Genomic DNA, 22,988 nt, shown 5'->3' with positions numbered 1-22,988 from the left:
GAAGTGTTGGTACATCTGAAGACAACCTTAATGCCCATATTATTCCCTTTTACACTTTACTTCCACATCACTTAAAACCAAAGAACCCCCTCCAATTTCTTAAAACTCCAAATCAACCCTCCATCAAACAATAAATTCTCACATTTGCCCTTCTGAATCACCCAACCACATGCGTACGAAAACAGAACAAACAATTGGGTATGTGAATTGTGATGAATCCAACACCAATAAAAATTCCCACAGAAAAAGAGACACAGATAAGAAAAAAGAGAGGGCGTGACATAGGAAAACAAAGTCAAATGATTCACGCTACAACATAGCCGTAGATCAGTCAATCCGACCCTAACACAAACCTTAGTTTAGTTTAGTCACAGTCACAGTCACATTCCACATCTCTCCCTTTTCTTTTAACTCCTACGTGGGTGATGTTATCATTGCCCTGCCCCTTCTGCCCGATCTGCCCGCTCTCTCTCTCTCTCTCTCTCTCTCTCTCTCTCTATTTTTCTCTCTCTACAACCTAAAGTAACAAGTAAGTACAACTTTCCCTTTGCCGTCTGGGACATCATTTTCTCTTTCTGATTTCTTACCTTTTTTTTTTAAGGTTTAATTTTCTTTTTTTTCCCCCTCTCTCTCTCACACACACGCACGTACAAAACACACACATCGCTCTATTTATTTAAACTAAATTATATATTTATACATTATAATCTCTTCGTCTCTTCAGCCACAGTTTTCTCTCTCTCTAAAACACATTTTCTCTCACTCATCTAGGTCGTAAGAAATACGGAGGTTAGCTCTTTCTCTCTTTGTATGTCGATATATGTCTCTTTATGTGTATATTTGTGTAAGTATTGATTTGTATTTGTGCAAGTATGAATCGAATTAATTGGATCTGGAGTTTTTAACCTTTCATTTGATGGGTTGCAGATCGGAGAATTGACGCGTTGTCCTTGGAATTGAATTAAGGAATTAGGGTTTCTGAGGATTTTAAGGCGATCGAGGGAGAAATTGGGATTTCTAGGGTTTCAAGGGGATTGGAGAAATTGGGGATTTTGCTAGGGTTTTGGTGAAGTAAATTGATATTGCTCTCAATTGACTGGTGATTGGATTGGATTGGATAGGATAATTGATGTTTGAGGCTGGGCTGGTTATAGGAGGTGCTGAAGATGCCAGTCGAATTGTATTATGCTGCATGGGAAGGGACAAAGGGAAAGTGAGGTTTGTCGACGCTCGACGACTGGTGGTCAGCACATGCCGGCGACGACCACGACCACTGTAGCCGCCGCTCATTCTTCTGTTGTTTCTTCTATTACCTCTGATTCGTTCTGCAAGGTATTGCCTTGGTGGGTTTTTCCTTTTTTTCTTCCTTAATTTCTCGTTTTGCCTATTATTCTTTTCTATTGCTTCGATTCATTTGATTGCGTTTGCCTTAAAAAATTTCTTCCGTTTTTGGGTACTTTGCTTTTGTTGTTTTTATCTGAGGTATACTGCAAGCCCAGTTCAGGTTGCAGACTGATCTCCAGTAGTACTTATCAAGGGATTTGTGTCTCTAACTGTCCTTCTGCCGGGTTTTTCTTTAAGTATATTTTTTTCATCTCAAGTTTGTGAAAAATGGGCATACTCTGTATCATGGACTGGAAGTTGTTTTAAGATCTTATCATTCAAGTCAGTGAAGCTTGTCGTGGTGTTGCATTTGGATATAGTGCATTATTTGCATTCAAAAGTAGCTTGTTCCGGTTTTCGGAGAGGTCCATAATGTGGTACTTTGTGCGTGGAAACTGGACTTGATCATGTGGAACTAGTTTTGCTTCTTACTTTCTCATGTTAAATGATAATGTTGTTATGCTTCTGCATTTGTTTAATTTTGACATTTCCAGCAAGGTAAGGTTGTCATTGCTGGTTTCAAGTTTTCATTCGGAGGGTACAAGAAAGTTACAAAAAATACTTGTTTCTTTTCTAGCAAATAGCTCTTCCAAAGAATTTTATCAATGCACCAAAGATGTTGGCCCCAACCTGAAGTCAACAACTTATTGCTATTCTTGTCCGTGAAAATAATACTGAAATGATGAAAGATGCTCCAATACATTCTCTCTTACATCGCTTCTGCCATGCTGTCACAAAGTAGATTGTACCCAAGTGGAGCTTCGGCAATAAAACTCTGCTGGTTCCGTTGTTTGCGTAAGGGAAGAAAGGGATTCAGGAGGAGCTCGCCAGATAAAAATTAAGCTAGCAAAGTTACAGTGTAGAAGCATGCATATTATGTGTTTGGAGAAATTTCTTGCTGCTAGAAATAAATCTTTAGGAAGCAATGCAGATAGCGGCTTTACAAAGTAGGGGAAAATTTATATCTTAGATTAACTACATCATTGTAACTCGTGCACTTTTATTGAGTCTTGTTTGATGCTTATATGAAGCAAGCAGTTAAATTGTAAAGTCACTTCAAACTTGATCATCTACAAGATTTTGCATGGATCGCCATCTGTTGGTTGTACTTAATGAAGTTTTTGGAAATAAAATTGCCAATTAACCTAAAGATACGTAGCCTACTCGACTGCAAGTTTTTATACAACATGAAAGATGTGGATGAGCTTTCAGCTATTTATGTCTTTCTCTTTTGCTTACGAGTTCATTTATTAGCGTTGCATGGTTTGCTTCTAGTTATGTGAATTTATTGCGTGTTTCTTTATTGATTTAACATCGTTACTTGGTGAAGTTGAAAATTTATCCTTTCTTTGCAGGATGGTCGCAAAGTTATTGTGGGCGATTGTGCTTTGTTCAAACCACCACACGATTCCCCACCTTTCATTGGAATAATCCGAAGGCTTACATTGAGTAAAGATAATAACCTGCAGTTAGGTGTTAATTGGCTTTATCGACCTGCTGAGCTGAAGCTTAGCAAGGGCATCCTTCCGGAGGCCGCACCCAACGAAATCTTTTATTCCTTTCATAGGGATGAGATTCCTGCTGCATCACTACTGCATCCGTGTAAAGTTGCATTCCTTTCTAAAGGTGCTGAACTTCCAACAGGGATATCCTCATTTATCTGCCGGCGTGTTTATGACATTTCAAACAAGTGTTTATGGTGGTTAACTGACCAAGATTACATCAAAGTAGGTTATTATCGCTTGATAGCTCTGTATTCCTTCTGTTAAATTGTAGGAGATTATTTATCCTCGAGCAGACAAGTCCTGTCAGGGCTGATGGTTCAACAAAAAGAGAGATTCTTTTTTTTAATCCTTGGATCTTTTTTCATAAAAGAAGTAAAAGTGTTTTGGGGCTCTTTTTTTGGGTCGAGGGTGGCGTCTGAGATGCTAGGAGAAAGCAGAAATTGCACACTTTTCATTCTTTATTTTTCTGATTGCTTTCTCATCTTTCACTCATACAGTACTTCTGCTCCTGTGCAGGAGCTACAAGAAGAAGTAGACCAACTATTAAACAAGACACGAGTAGAGATGCATGCAACAGTGCAACCGGGTGGTCGCTCTCCGAAACCAATGAATGGTTCTATGTCAACATCACAATTGAAGCCGGGTTCAGATAATGTACAAAGCAGTGTAGCTTCTTTTCCTTCACACGTCAAGGGAAAGAAGAGGGAGCGGGGAGATCAGGGCTCCGAGTCAATTAAACGTGAACGTTCAATCAAGACAGATGATATAGATTCTGGTCAAATCAAAGCTGAAAGTGTACTAAAATCTGAAATTTCTAAAATTACAGACAAAGGAGGGCTTGTAAACTCTGAAGGGGTTGAGAAGCTAGTTCAGCTCATGCAGCCGGATAGAATGGATAGGAAAATGGATTTGATCAGTCGTTCGATGCTTGCAAGTGTTGTAGCGGCAACTGACAATTTTGACTGTCTTACTAGGTTTGTACAGTTAAGAGGTCTGCCTGTGTTAGACGAGTGGCTTCAAGATGTTCATAAGGGGCGGATTGGTGAATATAGCAACACAAAAGATAGTGACAAATCGGTTGAAGAATTTCTCTTCATTTTGCTTCGTGCTCTTGATAAGCTTCCTGTGAACCTTCAAGCGCTGCAGATGTGCAATATTGGCAAGTCTGTTAATCACTTGCGGCAGCATAAAAACACGGAAATACAGAGGAAGGCGCGAAGTTTAGTTGACACGTGGAAGAAACGGGTTGAAGCTGAGATGAACATCATTGATGCCAAGTCTGGTTCAAATCAGGCTGTCACGTGGCCTTCTAAATCAAGATTGCCCGAGGCTTCTCATAATGTTGGCAAAAATCCTGGTGGTTCAAATGATGCGACAAAGGGTGCACTTGCACAGCTTTCTGCATCTAAAATGGCCTCGATAAAGCCTTCACAAGGGGAAACTACTACAAAGTCTGCGTCCTTGTCCCCGGGCTCAACAAAACCAGCATCATCACCTGCATCTGGAAAGGAGGGTCAGCCCAGAGTTTCAGTTGGTGGATCCTGTGATGTTCCTTTAGCAAGGGAAGACAAGAGCAGCAGTTCTAGCCAGTCTCACAACCACAGTCAGTCGTTCTCGGGGAAGGAGGACGGGAGAAGTTCGACCGCAGTGTCAATGAACAGCATCAAGATCTCCACGGGCGGTTCTCGTCACCGTAAGTCAATTAATGGATATCCTGGATCATCAGTATCTGGAAGCCAAAAGGAGAGTGCTGCAGGCAGAAGTTCACATAGGAATCCTACCTCAGAAAAGCTACCGCAGTCTGCATTGAGTGGTGAGAAAGCTGTTGATGTGCCAGTTCTCGAGGGGAGTGGTCACAACCACAAATTGATAGTTAAGATATCTAACAGGGGACGCAGTCCTGCACAGAGTGCCAGTGCAGGATCCTATGAGGACCCTACGAACATGAGCAGCCGAGCTTCTTCTCCTGTGCTTTCTGAAAAGAATGATCAATTTGACCGAACATTAAAAGAAAATGCGAAAGCTGAATCGTGGCAGAGCAATGATTTCAAAGATGTACTAACCGGTTCTGAAGACGGTGATGGATCACCAGCTACTGGTCCGGAGGAAGAGCGAAGCAAGATTGTTGATGAGGGCAGGAAATCAGCAGAAGCTAGAGCTGCTTGTACATCAGGGATCGAACTGAAGTCTGGAAAACTGCACGAAGCTTCTTTTAGCTCCATGAATGCTTTGATTGAGAGTTGTGTAAAATATTCTGAAGCAAACGTGCCTATGTTATTGGCTGATGCTATTGGAATGAATCTTCTTGCCAGTGTGGCTGCTGAAGAAATGTCCAAGTCTGACATGGTTTCACCTTCTGTTTCTCCGCAAAGAAATACCCCTGCTGCTGAAGATGCTTGCACAGGTGATGATGTCAAGTCAAAGTCACCTCTGGCTGATATCTCCACTGGTGACCGTAGAAATGATGATGATGGTGATAGAGAGAAACTGGTTGTTAGTGCTAGTACTTCATGGTCGGAGAATAAACTGCATCCATCCAAGGGTGCTGCTACAGAGTTCTCTGGAGATAGAAAGGCCTCTTTTTTACCTCCTGAAGAGACAATGACAGGAGGATACAACAAACAGTTCAACTCTCCCTGCATTGATTCACAGCCGGCTGGAGTGAAGTTGGAGATCACTGAGAAGTCAGGTGAGATGGAAAAGGCTGCTTCTTCACCTCATAGTCTATCTGAGAAGGTAATTGATTGTGATATAAGCAAACAATCCCAGGAGGAGAAGGTGGTGTCCCGTGAGGTCAAGGTTGTTGGTGCTCTAGATGCTAAAATAGGTAGAAATTGTACTTCAGTATTAGAAGACAAGGTCAGTAATGCAGTAGTAAGCTTCGAAGACCAGAAACCAACAGTTGAAGTCTGCACTTCTAAATTTGAAATTGAGAGCAAGAATGGTGTGAATAGGGTGTTGAACAATGCTAGTATCGAGATGAAACCATCTTTTGTGGCAAAATCTGAAAAGATGGAGGCAAGTGACAAGGAAGAGCGTCTACCAACTAGTTCAAGTGGAAATCCCAATACAGACAAAGGTGGACAGTCTGATGAAGCAAATATAAGTCTTGTTCATCTGTCTGAAAAGACAAAATCTGATCAAGGAGCTGTTGATGCTTCAGCTGAGGATAAAGCCTGTGTGGATACTGATTTTACTACAAGAAATCAGAAAAGTGAAACTACCGTTGAAAGGAAGGATGTCACTGTGCAGAACTCTGGCTTGTTACTCAATCAGAAAGAGAGACCTGGTTTTTCAAATGCAGAAGTGCTGAAACATGGGGAATCTAGAGAATCAAATTTCTCTGCTGTTGAAGAAGATAAAACAAAGGACTGTGGATCCGCCACTCTGGAGACTTCTTCGGTCTGTGCTGCTGTTCCAGATTCAGCTTCAAAGGTGAAGTTTGACTTAAATGAAGGTCTTATTTCTGATGAAGGAAAATACGGGGAGACAATCAACTTTACAGGACCTGGATCTCTATCCAATGTCCATATTATGAACCCGTTACCTTTTGCGGTATCCTCAGTTTCCTGTAGTCTTCCTGCCTCCATTACAGTGGCTGCCGCCGCCAAAGGTCCGTTTGTTCCACCGGAGGAGCTATTGAGGGTTAAAGGGGAATTTGGATGGAAAGGATCTGCTGCCACAAGTGCATTTCGCCCAGCTGAGCCCAGGAAATCTCTTGATATGCCATTAAGTTCCACAAATATCTCTCATCCTGAAGCTTCTACCAGCAAGCACAGTCGTCCACAATTAGATATTGATCTGAATGTACCAGATGAAAGAACTTTTGATGAAATAAATTCTCGAGATTCTGCTCTAGAGTTGATCTCTCCATTGGACCATATGACTAATCGTGCTGCACTGAAGAATGAAGTAATTGATTCTCCTGCTGTTCGCTGTTCTGGAGGACTCGATCTTGATTTAAATAGAGTTGATGAACCTGGTGATGTAGGGCAGTGCTCTGTGAGTAGCAGTAGTAGATTGGATGGTGTAGTTTTACCTTCCAAAACATCATCATCCATTGGCTTGCCAACTGGGGAGGTGAGGAGGGACTTTGATTTAAATAATGGGCCTGGTGTTGATGATTCCAGCGCAGAACAGTTTTTATTCCACGATAATCATCAGGGAAGCATGCGTTCCCAACTGCCTGCTTCTAGCCTCAGACTGAACAATCCAGAAATGGGGAATCTTTCTTCTTGGTTTACTCCTGGGAATACTTATTCAACTGTGACACTTCCATCAATTTTGCCTGATCGTGTGGAGCAGCCGCCATTCCCAATGGTCACACCTGGTGCACAACGAATATTGGGTCCTCCTGCTGCTGGTTCTCCTTTCACCGCGGATGTTTACCGGAGTTCAGTATTGTCATCATCGCCTGCCGTGCCTTACCCATCCTCCCCTTTTCAGTATCCTATATTTCCTTTCGGAACGAGCTTCCCACTTCCTTCTGCAACATTTTCAGTTGGATCAGCTTCTTTCGTAGATTCTTCCTCTGGTGGGCGGCTTTATACGCCCCCTGTAAATTCACAGTTGCTGGGTCCCGTTGGCGCTGTGTCATCTCAATATCCAAGGCCTTATATGGTTGGACTTCCTGACAGTAGCAGCAACGGTACCATGGATCACAATAGAAAATGGGGAAGGCAGGGTCTGGATCTTAATGCAGGCCCTGGAGTGGTGGACATGGAAGGGAGAGAAGAGTCGGTTTCTTTGTCGGCAAGGCAACTCTCTGTTGCCGGTTCACAAGCATTAGCAGACGAGCATGGTAGAATGTATGCTGTACCTGGGGGTGTTCTGAAGAGGAAGGAGCCTGAGGGTGGGTGGGACAGTGAGAACTTCAGATTCAAGCAGTCATGGCACTAAGATCTGCAATCTGGTGATTTTATAAGGTGAGGCGTGTGTTATTTGTACGTTTATTGTTAGCTTAGCAGATTCTTTTTTAGCCTTTACACTTCAAAGTATGACCTGTACCTCCTACATTGTTTAAGCATTTGAATGGAACTTCTATGTAGGGAAGCGCTAGGACATCATGCATTAAGATTGCGTAACGCAAACTGTAAGCTTGTGCATTCATATATATTTGAGCTGTTACTCCTGCGCAGAAACTATGATATACAACCAATGAAACGCTCGCTTGCACCTTTGTGCACAATTATTTTAAAGGTTTCTGCTGAAGCATGCTTTCTTCTTTTTCTAGTTTGATATATTCTGAAAGAATAAAATATTTTTGAAGTTGGAAATGCTTGGGTCTTCTGTCTTATTATCGAGACATATTATAGTTGCTTTCTTCTCCCTCCTGAAAATCTATTTCCAGTAGGTCGTTAAATCCCCATCCTTCGAAGAAGAGAAAATGCTTGAGAAAAAGAAAATCAAACTTTCTTCCCCAGTATCTCAGAGCTATATTCCTTGTCCTTCTTGTTGATGCCCCTTCATTCCTTTTTTGAGTTGTGTTTATTTTCGGAGATTTTTTCCTATATTTTTGGTGTGGCTGACATTTTTACACCCCATTTTATTATTCTTTTTCCTTTTAACGCAGCTACTGGAGGATGGACTTGGCTAACTCCTCAAACTCTCAGCTTCTGGCATGCTCCTGTGGGTGGGCGGTAAGTGAGCAAATTTGATGTGTTCAGAGTCTCCGACCACCACCTCTTCAGCTTATCAGTGTAGTTGGGATTTCCATGGTTTGCAAGCACTGCACTTTGGTCAGCTATATTCTCTGGGTGGATGCAGATGAGTTTTCCCTCTGTAGATATTTAACTGTTGGAAAGCTTGAAATCTTTGATGCCCAGGGACTGGGGATAAATCAATGTTATCCTGTCCAAATTATTGACAATGGAGGTCCAATTTCGAGACTGAATCAAACGGAAAGCTTTTCTTTGTGCTTTGCTGTTAATCATCTTTCATTGCTTCCCGTGTTCTTGGCTTTTCTCTGTCCTCCTTTGCCCATTACATATGTATACAGGGTTGACACCAAATTTTGGTACTAATGCTTTCATCAGGCATGTTTTAGTTGTTGTGGCTGCCATTGTACCATAAATTAAATCGTTCTAACGTTAGTTTGTAGTCTCATTCACAGATGATAGAACTCTTGTTAATGATATTTTCAATGATGGTGGGGTGATGTGCTTGTTTTTCTTTCAAGCTACTAATCTGAACCAACAGTCTTGTGAGCAACGAAAAGACAACTTCTGTTTTCTGATTTGGAGAAATTAAATGGGTGGAGCTTTTGCATGGGTTAGGGTTGTCTTATTGTTATGGCTGTTCCAATAATCACTGTTTAGCTGTAACCTACAATTAAATGGCCGGTCCTCATATTGATGCTATGTTAATTATCAAGTGAGCTGAGTATGCATATCATCAAGTGTGAATGCAGAGTAATCTACAATGCAGAGATTGCGGTCTGGTTTGGGTGTAACCTGATATGCTTCTGTGCAGGTAATTAATCACAGAAACCACAAGTATGGAGTGGGACCATTGTTTATTTCTGTCTGCTGTGATGACTCGCAGCTCATTTTTTGTTTCATCTTCCCTTTTCCATTGCTCCTATAACCCAAGAGAGTTCTCATTTGCTTTTTTCCAAGTATGAGTTGTGCAATTGCTCCGATTGGCTGTATTGGGAGTTTTCACATGGTTCCACAATTTAGAATGTGAAGTCCGATTGCAAGCTTGTGATGCAATATTATTGTGTTACTCTCTCCTTTAAATGCAATCTTGTTGTCTTGTTAGCTCTCGTACAAAGGTATTGGGGTTGTGGTTAATAACCGTGTATCCATTGCTCAAGAAACTCATATATTAGCTCACGAACTTGGTATGAAACCTACTACCATGAAAGATGGACTCCACAGGTATGACAGTGTAGTTTATTTTGTACATCTCCAGTATTCTTTCTCTTGCTATATTCAAGAAAAACGCTAGCACACATTACTCCCTAATCTACTTACTGCAGCCCCTTGCGTAGTTTCTGGTAAACAGCGAGTGATTGGTTTAATAGAATTAATACATGTACTTGAAATATAAACCTAGCAAGTAACGTATTTTACAGACAAATCAAGGCCGTCCAGCAGTAAGTTGGGTTATGTAAAAACAAATACATTATGCTCGTCACAAAAGTTCTGATAGAAATGTAAGTTTTATAGGCAGCACGCTAAAGCCATGGATATAAATCATGTTAGAGGCCGAACAGATGGGAAATATGTACATTGAAATGTCACTTCAAACAAACGAGCTTCCTTCCGCACATCACATTCCTGCAGTACCAGGTGAGATAAGTTAGTATTACAGGAGAGCGGTAAACAAACATTGCGAAGACTAACAATGCTATTTTGCAAGGAAACATTGCGAAGACTAACATCCTTAGCAAAAACACAAAACTTGGATGTCTTAACAGCAGGAGCAAAACTCAAAAGTATGCTATGTTGCAAGGAATTCCATTTCAGAACACAGACAAAACTGAAAAGTCAATGACAACGTCTCAGCAATCAAAGTCTCAATTATGTCAAGGGATCATTAGTGAATATTAAACCACAAATTAAACGCAGAATATCTTCTTTTGTATTTTGTTGCAAATTAGATACAGTTCTCGAACCAGATGTTTATAATTCTTTCATCGGGTAGTGTTAGAAGTAGGATGTTTAAATAGTACTCCCTCCGTTTCAATTTATGTGAACCTATTTGACTGAGCACAAAATTTAAGAAAAAAGACGAGACTTTTAAACTTGTGTAAAATTAGACACATATATTTTGTGTAGCTATAAATCATGGAATAAAGGTAAATTGTTTCTAAATATGGAAATGAGTTCTTTTTGGCACGAACTAAAAAGAAAATAGGTTCACATAAATTGAAACGGAGGGAGTAGCAAGGAATCAGCATCGGCGAGCGCCACTGGACAAGGATTTCCACAGGATAATACTTAAGCTATTTGGTAATGACAGTTCATCTCGCCATCAGTATGTCAAGATCAGATAGTACTCAGGAATAAAATAAAAGGCAAAGATCCAGAAGTAGCAATAAACGTTCTTTAAGTTTACCTCATTTGCCTTACTTATTCGGGCAAAAGCTTTCATGTGACTATTAAACCCCATTCTACTTGAGGCTGCTGATAATTGCCACCAGGTTATCAGCTCAAATACTGAAACGAAGTCATATAAAATTGAGGATAGATGTGTTGAGCTGAGGCTGTAATCTTTTGTTCATTTGGCACTAGTGATATTACGCAATGGTCAAAGTTCTGTGGACACAGATCTCCTAAGTTGAACTGAGATCTTCAGAGTAATCTTTGTGTAATATATTAAGTTATGGAGAAGGAACCGGATACAACAACAACGACGACGACCCAGGAACCGGATATTTTGGGGTTTCAGGATTAGTTGAAGACTTCCCTTCCTCTTCCGATGGGGGCAAGTCAATATGAAGGAACACCGTGATAAATCTATCAAGAAGAGTCCAATCTTCAAGAAGCTTCAAGGACCAGTTAGATATCTCACGATTTAGTGAAAGCCAACACCGGCCATAACCCTCAAAAACAGGTCATAAGTCTCGACTTTAGAAGTTTGTCACACTTTCTATAGTCTACTTGTTGTCAAATAGGTCATCCAAATGATTTTTTTTTTCCAGAAGGCCAGATTGGATACTAGAGACGAGAGGGGCCCTATTACTCTCTTTCATATCCTTATGTCTCTGTTTAAAAACTTTTGTTAGAAGAAGCCTTGGTCTGAAGAGTTGACTGTATCCATACTCTTCCCTAAGCTAGCACTGCATAGATCAAACTTTTGTAGGCTAGCTAATAAAGATAACATAGAAATGGAATATAAACCAAAAATTGTTGCTACTTGCTAGTGCAGTCACTTTAACCGCAACAACTGTAATGATAGGCCGCAGCCTCACTGGAACTTTATTCATATCACACAAACACCCTTACCCAAAAAAGTACGCATTCGCATGCACGACTTTACGTGAATTCTCTCAAGTATCTATACAAATCATTTCACAACGGCATTTAGGCAGCTGCAAATCAACACTTGTTGAATTTATCTGCTGAATTTCTTATTTCAAATCAATATTAGAGGCGCTAAAAAAATTCCACATGTGAAAAGCACAAGAAACACTAAAGAGTGGAGAGGAAGGAAAAAAGGAAAGAGAACAGAGTGCTTTGTAGTTATTCCTCCTCTGAATAAAATAGTTCTCGCGTGAAAAGATTACTGTTATTTTCATCAGATTTTTCATTGGCGCAAACTGTTTATAAAACCATAATTCTGGGGTAAAGCAATCTGTTAATTTTGCAGACACAGCTATCTCTAGAACAGAGAACTTTGTCTTCTGGTTCAATTGATGTTAACCAGGCAGGACAGCAAGAATTCAAAATTGGAGTTGTTTTGTATTTATAGTTTAAACTCGTAGATTAGAAGTCAATGCAGGATAATAAATACATATTCTTGTATGAGATGAATAAATAAAACAAATGATGAGTCTCTCAGTTGGTCTTCATACATTGTACGTGGTATGAAGTCAGGGTACCTCTACATATACAATAGTATCATTAGACTTGCATGTTCTAAGGACTTTACCCTATATTGAAAATGTTTTGAGTTGTCAGTCAAACAAAAAGTTGGGCCACACATAAGAACAATTATTCCTTGTTTCTTTTTCTTATAAAAAAAGGAATTATTTAGTCACTAGGAGACCCTTCAGCAAAGCATAGAGGTTCGACAAAGTAGCACAACTATTGTTTTTGTATGTCAACTTAATATGTCAATGGAGAACCGCGCACCATTAATTCAGTAAACATCATGTAGCACATTTCCATATAATACAAAGATCAAAAACTGATTTTAACAGAGAAGGTTACGAGAGTTACTAACATGAGACATCCTCGACGTTGTTTCTTCTTCTCCTTTTGCTTCTGCGGTGGCTTGATGACGACCTTGATTGCAGCATCAAAGACAGCTTTCACATTCTTTAAATTAAATAGGCAATGTAAGATCAGTAACAAATAGTCTAGCAACAAAAACAAAAGTAGACAACCATCAAGCAACAAACAGAAGAGCCTTTGCATCTTCAGTAAAGAAAATGTGGAAGGAAAAAATCAGGAGTCATACCAGGTGGAAGGAGGATTCTTAGGAATAGTAAAGTTAGAAAGAGAGATCAATATCTGGAATGTTCAATACTTAAACTGGTCCTAATTGGTACAAGTTTGAATTGGAAACTTAAGGTCTTGAACTAATTTTCAAAATAAGGTTGGCCAACCGGGCCTGCCTTTTACATGAATAGCTTCATTGGTGATGTTGTCTTACTATGTCAAGAAATTCTCAAACAACCACGCACACACACATAGCCAGCAGAGCAAGGAAGAAGAAAAGAGGAAGTCAAAAAATGTATGGCCATGCTTTGCAAGTTAAAGATTCATAATCTATTCTAATCATTCTTTTCTCCACTTCAATTGGAAATCAGGTTGATATTCAGTCAAAGGATGTTATAACACAAGCCTGGATGATATTTGAAGATTGACGCAAATGAATAAACCAGAGACCTCCAGAAAATGAAAAAAACTCAGTCGCTGAATGAAGTTTCATTTTGATAAATAGGGATAGCAAAATGTTTCTTACAAAAGTACAGGATTGTTTTTAAATTGCCACTAACTACAGCAATGTCTGTGCTACCACTATTTTAAACTCCAAAAGACTCAAAGCAGACTAGACACTAGAAACACTTATTTTGGCAACCTCATAGTGAATCCGCTGAATCGTCAGCCTACCAATGTAAATTAGGTTGCATATGGCCGATGTTAATAGGGGTGGAACTTGAGAACTTTGGCTAGGGAAAGCATATGCTGACATTTTCAGTCAGTTGATTAAAAACGATACCACAAATAGTAGAGGTTTGACAAATATTTTCATTAATATACATAATACATTCGCCTACTATAGTCATTCACCTACTTAAAGAAGTTGACAAGAGTGTTGCAATCGTTAAAAAAAGAAAATTTCCAACTATTCCAATAAAGAAAGAGATGTGATACAGCATCAAAAATGCTCTCTATTGGGGAATGTGCCAGAATCACTTTCTCTCTCCCACCCTCATCTCTAAACTCCGACGATGTCTTTCCTAAATTTGCCTAGCTATGGATCGAGGGCTCACTTTCAATTCTAGTGGCAAAACTTTTGAGTTAAATTAGTATCAACGAGGAAGCTATGGGATGGTATATTTTTACAGAATGTAGCAGAAGATTTTCAAGCAAGATTAAAATAGATGACAGCAACCTCTGATGGGTGTGCGAAGTTTTGATCCAAGCTTCTCTTCAGACCGGCAACAACTGCAAAAGATGGGGCAGGAAGGTACAAACATACACTTTTCGGGTGGTCCAAAATTTTAACAGTTATGGTCGGTTCGTTAGAATTGAAGCTATCATAGGGGCGAACAGATCTGCAATCATTATCCCGGAAGGCAATTACAATAAAGGATGGGGCGACATAGCAGGGATGATACAAGGTTATCTGGGAATATATGTAGACCCAATATTTTATCTCTATGTTGATCAATCAAGGTCTTACAAGGAAGCTGCTAATATATCACATTGGCCAACTACAACTAATGCCAATGTTGGGCATGGTGCACTCCAGGAAGAGCTGGGAAATGAAAACTTCCTTTCGAAATGTCTCATAGGTCAGTTCAATGACTCATTTAGCTTGAGCCCAAAGGCAGAAGTGATTCAGAAATGGTTCACAAGCAGATGGCAAGTCACAGCGGGTCTCAAGATCACTCCCATCGAGCACAACCAGTTCCTTTTTGAGTTCCCTTCCAGATACGAAGCAAACAGAGTCAAAGCTGGTGATTGGTTCTGGAATGGAAGAGAATTGACCTTGAAATGGTGGTCTCCGGTGGTCAGAGCAGATATGAAATCTGCAAAATCGGAACATCGATGGGTGAAAGCTTTTGGAATTCCTATCCACGCATGGACGGCGGACACTTTCAAGTTCATCGGAGACAAGTGTGGTGGCTTCGTCGATATTGACGATGACACTAAACATATAGTCCACTTTTTTGGGGCCCGTATCTGTGTGGTTAATCGAAGAGAAGAATTACCAAGAAATCTGGAGTTGATTACGAAGAACTGGGGCTACAAGTTAGCAGGAACTCACAATGTAATAACTAACCATTGGCCTTGGAAGTTAATATGGAAAATCAAGTTGCCACCCAACGTCATCTGCTTCAACTGAACTGCACTTTATGAGGCTTGTCTGACACAACAACTTAGCCAAGAGGAATTTTCAGATTGTAAATAGATGCTACATGTGCCAGAGGGAGGCAGAAACTCACAACCATCTTTTTCTTCAATAGTCTGTTGCAGCAGATTTATGGAGTATGTTTATATCATTCTTTAGACTTAGATGAGTCATGCCACATAATATCAGGGATGCTTTTGAGTCTTGGAGTTACTGGAAAGTTGATAGCACCATCAGGAAAGTATGAAAGATGATACCTACAGCTATTTTTTGGAGCATTTGGAATGAGAGAAACATCAGGTGTTTTGAAGGAGTATCAACTTCTCCCCACAAACTCAAGGCTAGACGCCTCATGTATTTGTATAGATGGGCTTATCTATCCCCTATAGACTCCCCTGACACTTTTTTTTGAATTTTGTTAGCTTCCTAGTACTAGTATAAACATTTGTAAGGAGCTAACAATTGCTACACTCTTTTGTAATTTATGCATCTTCTTGATGCCAGCAATGAAACCAATTACTTCATCAAAAAAAAGAAGTTGAGGGCACTTAAGTACTACAACTAGAAGGAAATACTATCCTTTAAAGGGGTATCTACCCTACTTTATCTAAGGACGAACAAGATAGAGATAATCGATCCACATCCATAGTATTTGATATAAGAGTACCGGCCATGAAGCAGCAAAGACAAATAACACAAGACCAACATTGTAGCATGGTGGTATTTGTTTCTAAAAAGTATTTTAATTTTTTTTATAATTTTCAGTTTTTTGAGGAAAAAAATTCAAAACAAACACTATTAGTTTGGTCTGAAATTCTTTTTTCAAAATTAAAAATATCTTGAACCTTTTTTCAGCCTTTTTGTAACGAGCTACAATCTTTAATTCATGGAAAACGTTAAACACCATGTATAACACTTGTATAGAAAAGATACTACTTTGACCAACCTGTTGTGTTTTAGAGCTACATTCGATGTAATAGGCAGCACCAATTTGTTTCCGTAGCTCCTCTCCCTGAATATATAGAGATCATTATGCCTCCCATTTATTCAAAGCCATGTAAAGGAGCAAGATACAAGTGACAGATTGGAGGCAGACCTGCGCGGTGGTGACAGGAACTAATCCAGGATGATCAGCCAAGAAGTGCTTATCCTCACGAAGATCTGTAGCATCATCCAGACAAAACAAGATTTAAGGCATAACTTAGAATCAAGTAACATTGCACACCATGAGCAGAGCTTGCCAATTTCACAAGTAGACAGCGAATAGGGCACACATGACTATAGCAGAGTCTTCTAGTGACTATACCATTACTGACAGCATTCAGTATATTCCTTGTTTATTGGTTCCATAAAGATACTCAATGAAAATAAACAATGATTGTTACACAAGAAATTAAATCCATTCTACTATGTAATCTTAAATTCTGCTCCATCAAGGGGACACAAAGTCAGTTGTTACAAGGACTAAACCATTAAGAATAATTCAGCACTAAATACTCTTGGTATCCGAAATATCATCCTTGATAGAAAGATTATGTTTCAGCTAGAGGGCGAGAAGGTTAATGGCTCAGGACAATCAAGTTGGAACAGAGACTCTTAACAAAATACCAGAGAGCAACCAGAAGTTTTTAAGGAATAAACCTAGGAAAATTAAATACAAGTTTAGGAGAAAATATTGTTCCGTAATACTATCCATTACAGCATCTAATATTTTATCAAAAAGATAAGGGCAACATTAGCAATTCGCTTTTAAATGTTTGGCCCCTGAAGAGAAGTAGACATCTTACTTATCAAGCTATACTGCAAAACTAAATGGAAGTTAACCTAAGTCTCCACTGCAACATTCCTAAGGTAGCCATGTACATTCTTTAAATTTTGCCGCCAGGGCGGCAATCTATATCTCCTCATTCCCCAATGTACTAAATATGCTCTATCTTCATCGTAGGCTTTTGCTTTTGGGTTTGAGATTGAAATTTAGCAAAGCATATGGTGCCCCATCTGGAGCAGCAAGTACAATCTTGCGAAAATATGTAGCTTATGCATTTTGAAGAAGGTTTATTATATACAAATGTTAAAACAGCAAAATTATTAATTAGGTGACTTTCCATCTAGTTGCCACTTTACTGCTGTACTTCAGAACACTTGAGTTAGAAAAGTCAATGTAGCTGCAATTTTTTTTGGTCGTACCAAGTTATAATAACCGCTTTGATGGACAGAGCAAGGCCTGTATGGTGAGTTAGGAACACACTCTCCTTTTCATCTTATGTGAAGGTGTTTGACTAGAAACGATGTTCAGGAAAGAAAGAGAGACTTTTGGACCTTGTGGTCTTAAACATGCCATTATATTTCCGCGGCTATAAAATCATGTCATTAATGATAAATAGGATATTTAAAATTAAATAGTTTCTAATATAAAATAGTGTCAATTCTTTTCTAGAACAAACTAAAAAGGAAAGAGTGTCACACAAAATGGATTAGAGCAATAGACTCATGATTAGCATAGATGCTTAGTACTTGAGGGGTTATTAACATTTATTGCTTGCAATTTTTTTTAAATAGATCCATCTCATCTCCATGACAATTTCAAGTACTCACTCCTAGGCCTGCAACTGTACAATATTTCACTCATCTGCCTCTGTTATTAACTCCAGCCCACTTTGTTGTCTTGACTCAACATTCACGTTTTCTAACCTCCATCCTCCAGCCCCCTTAAGTTTATGCTACAAAATACAGTATTAGCATTCCAGCAAGCACATCATAGAACAAAGTGACATTAAACCTAAAAGCACTTACATTCAGGATTCAGCATCTGTTGTAATTGCTAATTCAGGAAATATGCTAAAACTTACCAAGTTTGGTGCCAGCTAATACCACCGGTATTCCAGGAGCATAATGCTGAAGTTCAGGAATCCACTGACCAAAAGGGGGCTTTCAGAAAAAGAAAAAAAAAAAGACATTTGACATAAACTGACAAAGTTCACAGTTTTAAACAGAATGTACCTTTTTAAGTATGTTCTCGTAGCTTGCGCGACTAACCAAGGAGAACGCTAGGACAAAAACATCTGCTCCTCGGTAGCTCAGTGGCCTTAATCTGTTATAATCTTCTTGGCCTATAAAATGATCAGAGGTCGAGAAATCAGAATTCCTTTGCCTCCTTAAGCGATTAGGAAATGCTAATTACAGGATGTTAGTACTTGATTTGGAGGAGGGGGAATAGGACATCATCTTGGAACCATTCAGTTGTAATTAGTAGACATATTTTTACCTGCAGTATCCCAAAGACCTAAATTTACTGTGGTCCCTTCGACAACCACATTGGCACTGAAGTTGTCAAACACTGTGGGAACATAATCCTGGTTCGAACAAATATACGAAGAAGACTCAGAAAATTGAAGTTTAAGTTCAGGAAAGAAACTGAAGAAATACTCCTGAATAACACAAGTTAGCCATAGCATTCTGTTCTTTCTGGTTCATTAGGTTACCATTACATTTTCTCTTACTGGGATTTTTCTCTTCACCCTCCCCCCCCCCCCCTCCAAAAACCAATATTGTGACCTGGTTGAGGCCAAGAATGGAGCATACCAAGAAAAATAAGTTAAATAAAGCAACAAAATAAAAACAGATAGGCAAAAAAAGAGCATATTCTAAAGTAATAAAATCAGAACAAACAAAAGAGAAAAAAGAAGGAAAAAAGCTGCAAAACCCACATATAAAAAACCAACATTCAGCTTATCTAGGCATCAAACACAAGAAATGAGGGACATACCAAGAAACCCACATGGATCTTTTGGGGAAAAGATATAAGAAGTAAGTAGTAAAACACTTACAGTGGGGAACTTGTTACTGGTATAGCAAATAAGCATACAAGTCTTTCCAACGGCACCATCACCAACCGTGACACATTTGATGAATCTTGAAGCACTTGAGGCCATTGAACATAAAAAAAAAAATACCTCAAGAAAGCTGCAGCAACAAAATTAAGAAGAAAGAATATTTTTACCCAAGAAAAAGACTAGCAAATACTACAGCAGTGAGTAGTGGGTGAAATTGGAAAGGTATTATGCCTATTGCTTAGTGAAAGGAGAGAGGTGAGACAGTGAGTAAAGATCACATGATTCCTACTCAATTTACTGGCTCTGTACTCTGTAGCAAAGCTGTCACCTTTTTATTGATTCAATCTTCTTGGAAAATATAAAAAGACTGGATCTTGATTTTTGGTATTATTACTTACTACGTAAAATTGCATACCAAAATTCTGCAGATGATGTGTGTTTATGTATGTAACTGGGGGTCTAGTAGTACGTTTTACATTTAATAATTTTCTTGTTTGGGGAGAGGGTGTGGAGATAGCTTGGAATTAATAGCTTTCCAACAATAAAAGGGTCTCCTCCTCAGAGTGGATTAAGTAAAAAATGGATCCTGTGAGTTGTGACAGATGAGATGTGGGTCTTCGTTTTGTTGAACAAATTAAACTATATGCCCGGGATAAGCCATTGACAAAACCATATTGCTGCTTTATGATTGAAATAATTTTACTATTTTTATTTTTATTCTTAAATATTAGCACAATTTGATATTTCAAAAAATAATTCGAAAACCAATTCTCTAGAAGTCATTTTTTTAAATAAAAAAATCGTGTATTAATTTGGACACACCGAACATACATAAAAATTTGTATTATATCATTTAGGAGTCGTTTGGTACAATAGTAATAAACAACTTTGATAGCAAGTATGTTTCGGTAACCTACAAAAATAGTAAAGCAATATATTGGGATAAGTAAAATTACATAAATAGTGTAAAAAATTTGCACTATTATTGTAAATCTCTTGCTTAAAATGGTTGGTTAGAGTATTATAATATCGGGTTTACATGATAAAAGAAAATACTATCGAGTACAATATAATTTATTGCAAAAAAATGGGAAAGCAGAAACATAACATTTTACATAACCATTAATGCTAAATGAATAATGATTTAGGACTATTTGTTCACGCATTTTTTGAATCCAAGAAAGGATATTAATTTTTCTATATATCATATAAGATGATGTTAGCTTCCAAGCAACTACTAAAGCTAAAAAGAACAATGTTTTTGAGTTCAAAGGGTATTTAAAGTGAGTTTGGTAGTTAGACTCCACTAGCTTTTTTATTGCCATAAATTCATAGCCAATATAGCAATCATAATTTGAGTAGTTGAGATAAATGAATACTAATGAGACTGACAATTCCATTATCTTATTTGATATCAATTAATAAAAGAGAGTTGGTGCCTTTATAGCAAAATAGTTGCTCTCTTCAATTTTACTGCCGCTTTAAAGACTATCTTGAATTTATGGAGTTTTTACTTTGAGTACCTATTTCAGCTAATTTAATTGGATCTAACATTCTGACATGGCTGTAATTTATCAGTGTTGGGTGTGTGAACAAAGTCTCACATGAAAAGTAGAAAGAAAAAAGATTCTACTCATAAGGAGTTGTATAATCTTAATGGTGAGGCCTTTAGGGAAAAATCGTGTGGGCTTGGCCCAAAGCGGACAATATTACATCATGTTAAGAGTGTATTTGGGCCATTTTAGCCCAATAACTAGTATCAGAGCCAATGATTTGGCAGGACTATGGAGATGGCGGAGTATGGCATGGGGGTTGGGCTTAGTATCTTTGCCCGTCTACGTGGTTTACAACCTTTACATGTAGCTTTGAAAACGCATACACAACCTTTGGGTTTCGGTGGCCATAAATACTCAGATCATGTGGGTTGCACACAGTTAATCTCCGAATTAGCTCATAAATGGTGAGGGTCATGTGGAATTTAGTTCAAGGGGAAAATTGTTGGGTGTGTGAACAAAGTACTACATGGAAAGTAAAAAAGGAAAAAGATTCTACTTATAAGGAGTTGAATAATCTTAATGATGTGATGCATTTTGGGGAAAACCGTACGGACTTGATCCAGAACGGATAATATCACACCAGGTTAAGAGTTTATTTGGTCCATTTTAGCCCAATAACTCAGTCCACTTTGACTTGAACTCGGATAAAGATTGAAAAACGTTTATATTTTAGAACATAAAAATAAAAAGAAATGTCATATATATATTGTTTTTATTTTTCTTCTCATCTGTCCCTATTCTTGTCCCCCTCCTCTTGTTCCTTCATCTTTCATCACTATCCTAACCACCATATTATATACAGTAGTATATAATTCTGACAATCTTTAGTATATTCTTCTGTTCAACTTGTATAGGCAAATGTGTAAATTAGAAAGGACAATCTTTACAATCTTTCCATTCATGACCCAAAAAGGAAAAAAAGACGAAACGTGGAGAGACAAAGAGAGAGAGACTCGTGAAATATAAGAGAGCAAGGAACAAAGAACACGTGAATGCAAAATCCGTAAGCAAAAAACGAAGAAATGGCTGGTACATATTTACACAAAAACAAAGAAGAGCACATGCATATTGTGGTGAAGTGTCACAGGTTTCTGGTGAATGAGTAGTCTCATTCTTTGTCTATATAGGACCACTATGATTATTATTTATAGTTTCAAACTCTAAGCTCTGTAGAATGTTTCGGGAAAATTGCTCATCTATTTAGGACCACTTCCACCATCAATGCCCGTTTCAAAATTTTGATATTTTTGTCACCGATCGACTTGACTTATACATGATCCGTTTTGTATCCAAACAATCATAGAAAGATTCATTTGAAAATAAGGAAGAATATATTTTGCATAAGAAAAAATGGTTTATCAAGTTTACTAGTAGTAAGTTTGCATTAAGACGAAACGAGTGGAAGCTAGCTCTACGGTCGAAAATTAGCCATTTTCTAGTAGTTAGCTGGTCCTAGGGGTGTACAAATTGAACCGGAAAATCGCACCAAACCGAAAAGTCAAACCAAACCGATTAAAAAACCCGACTAGGTTTGGTTTGATTCGATTTGGTATTGAGTAAAAAATCCAAACCAAACCGACATATAAATATATAATTTTTATATATACTTTTAAGATTTTATATAGAATTTTCTTTAAAAAAATATCTAGAAATATTTGAAATTATCTTGCGGGATATAATATTTAATAGTATATGAAGTGCTCCATATTTATTAACCTTAAATAATGGGTTGTATGATCACTTTCTCTTCAAGTGTTAATGAAATGCGTCAATCTCTTTGTTCTTCCATATTCATATCATATGTTAAGTGATGTTGGGCATATTTCGATATGTGTTGATGTTACTTTACCCATATTTTAACCGCTTTTTGATGCTATTTGGTCTTTAAAATGTCCAATATGGTTTAATTATTGGTTTTATGACTAATTGAGTTGTGTGTGATGAATTAGGGTGTTTGGAGTGCAAAAATATGAAGAAAATGTGCTCTAGGTAGAGGAAGAGGGGTTGGATGCGTCGCATCCAATCTAGAGAAAAAAATCAGATTTCGTGCACCCTTAGCAGTGAAGTCGGCCCATAGCATCCACCCTAGCATGCGAAGCTGAGAAGTGAAGGACGAGGTGGATGCGACGCATCCACCCCAGCATCAATCCCTGAAGCTGAGTCGGATTCGGAATAAGAGAATTTTAGCCCACGACTTTTGTACGCAATATATAAGCCAAAAACACCTCCTTTAGGGCATCTAACATATGGGGAAGGGGGAAAAAGCCACGACAAAGCTGGAGAACCACGGAATTCATCTTGAGTTCTTATTTTTCCTTCTTTTATTGATTATTATGCACTCTTGTGAATTATTTGATGATTGCATGAACATGAGTGGCTAAGAACCCTATTATTCTAGGGTCATGGGTATACATGAATGTTGATGTTTGAAGTTTAATTTGACGAAGTTGATTTTA

The 22,988-nt window shown here is 38.5% G+C and overlaps 2 protein-coding genes across 8 annotated transcripts; one reads left to right on the top strand and one right to left on the bottom strand.

The window, feature by feature from the left end:
• Nucleotides 1–653: 653 nt before the first annotated feature.
• On the top strand, nt 654–9,065 carry LOC104096439 (uncharacterized). 3 transcript variants are annotated; one of them, XR_686322.4, is made up of 6 exons: nt 654–789; nt 928–1,332; nt 2,739–3,110; nt 3,405–7,813; nt 7,937–7,980; nt 8,461–8,540. XR_686322.4 is itself a non-coding variant. In XM_009602801.4 (5 exons), exons 2-4 carry the CDS (start codon nt 1,186–1,188, stop codon nt 7,785–7,787), a joined length of 4,902 nt encoding a protein of 1,633 aa, XP_009601096.1. In that variant the 5' UTR covers nt 654–789; nt 928–1,185; the 3' UTR covers nt 7,788–7,813; nt 8,461–9,065. The 3 variants fall into 3 exon arrangements, 2 of the variants coding, with proteins under 2 accessions (XP_009601096.1, XP_070053623.1); XM_009602801.4 differs by lacking the exon at nt 7,937–7,980 and having other exon boundaries at nt 8,461–9,065; XM_070197522.1 differs by lacking the exon at nt 7,937–7,980 and having other exon boundaries at nt 928–1,343; nt 8,461–9,065.
• Nucleotides 9,066–9,903: 838 nt separating this feature from the next.
• On the bottom strand, nt 9,904–19,626 carry LOC104096440 (rac-like GTP-binding protein 3). 5 transcript variants are annotated; one of them, XM_009602807.4, is made up of 9 exons: nt 19,375–19,626; nt 18,971–19,106; nt 18,409–18,496; nt 18,144–18,253; nt 17,993–18,056; nt 16,240–16,304; nt 16,090–16,155; nt 12,783–12,877; nt 9,904–10,171 (listed from the first exon to the last, which is right to left on the bottom strand). In XM_009602807.4, the coding sequence occupies exons 2-9, from the start codon at nt 19,073–19,075 to the stop codon at nt 10,132–10,134; spliced, it is 633 nt and encodes a 210-aa protein (XP_009601102.1). In that variant the 5' UTR covers nt 19,076–19,106; nt 19,375–19,626; the 3' UTR covers nt 9,904–10,131. The 5 variants fall into 5 exon arrangements, with proteins under 5 accessions (XP_009601102.1, XP_009601104.1, XP_009601101.1 ...); XM_009602809.4 differs by having other exon boundaries at nt 19,392–19,625; XM_009602806.4 differs by having other exon boundaries at nt 19,305–19,519.
• Nucleotides 19,627–22,988: the final 3,362 nt, after the last annotated feature.

This window comes from Nicotiana tomentosiformis, chromosome 3, assembly GCF_000390325.3.
Source record: "Nicotiana tomentosiformis chromosome 3, ASM39032v3, whole genome shotgun sequence".
NCBI lineage: Eukaryota > Viridiplantae > Streptophyta > Magnoliopsida > Solanales > Solanaceae > Nicotiana > Nicotiana tomentosiformis.
Note: the sequence above shows the minus strand (reverse complement) of the source record. Positions and strands in the feature narration are given on the sequence as shown.